Here is a 1,076-nt window from a genome sequence, read left to right on the forward strand (position 1 = left end):
ATATATGGTACACAAGCGCGCAAGTTTACCGTAACTCTTAACAACCACCTTTACGTTACCCCATGAGGTTCTATGTGGTTCGAAAACAGCACATCATCATCATCATCATCATCATCATCATCATCATCATCATCATCATCGTCATCTTCTTCTTCTTCTTCTTCTTCTTCTTCTCCTCCTCCTCCTCCTCCTCCTCCTCCTCCTCATCCCAATCACTATATCCGTGTCAATCTTGCATTTCAGGTTTGGTTCCAGAACCGACGAGCAAAATGGCGCCGCCAGGAGAAACTGGAGAACAACACCCTGAAGTTATCCGATGCTCCCGCCACTGCTCCTATGCCGATGCATTTTCTTGGCCCCGCTGCCATCATGTCTCCTTCATCCTCAGCTACCGCTTACAGAGCTGGACTTTTCCCGCTAGAAACATGGTTATCTCTTCCGCTCAGTTCGGCCGATTCAGCAAGATTCTTGTCCACTATACCGTCCTTGTTTGCCGCTCAAGCTCAGCTCCAGTCACACATTCAAGGCCCTTTGCCCGCTCTGGCCCCTTCGTCTTCATTTGTCACACCGGCCCTACGACCGTGTTTCCCAGCTTGCCGCGCGAGTGATGCCCTCATGTCATCGATATACCAAGACACAGAACAGGATTCCAGGCAGTCGAGTATTGCAGTTCTCCGTATGAAGGCTAAGGAATATAATGAAAGCTTAGAGAAGAACTCGTGATGTCGTCAACAAGCGTCGATTGTCTGACGCCATATTGCTTAAGAAGTAAAATAGATTAGCGCTAATTTGCTAAGACAGACGCATGCGCGTACACACGCACACACGCGAGCGAGCGCTTGTACACATATACAAATACACACTCACTCACACACATACATGCACACACACACATACATGCACACACACACACACACACACACGCACGCGTGCGCAAATACAAATAAACACTCCCACACAAGCTCATACACATACACACACACATTTATATATATGTGCACACACATACTTATATATACTGACATACACATATAAGTACATGTATACAGTGTATATATACATATGCATGTATATAT

At 46.2% G+C, this 1,076-nt stretch overlaps 1 protein-coding gene across 1 annotated transcript in view; it reads left to right on the top strand.

The window, feature by feature from the left end:
* The window catches only part of LOC106874437 (retinal homeobox protein Rx1), a 58,139-nt gene extending 57,111 nt beyond the window's left edge, over nucleotides 1-1,028 (top strand). The window contains exon 3 of the mRNA XM_052973417.1: nucleotides 244-1,028. Within this exon, the coding sequence (XP_052829377.1) occupies nucleotides 244-723 (480 nt within the window). The 3' untranslated portion in view covers nucleotides 724-1,028. The remainder of the gene's footprint in view (nucleotides 1-243) is intronic.
* Nucleotides 1,029-1,076: the final 48 nt, after the last annotated feature.

This window comes from Octopus bimaculoides, chromosome 15, assembly GCF_001194135.2.
Source record: "Octopus bimaculoides isolate UCB-OBI-ISO-001 chromosome 15, ASM119413v2, whole genome shotgun sequence".
Lineage (NCBI taxonomy): Eukaryota > Metazoa > Mollusca > Cephalopoda > Octopoda > Octopodidae > Octopus > Octopus bimaculoides.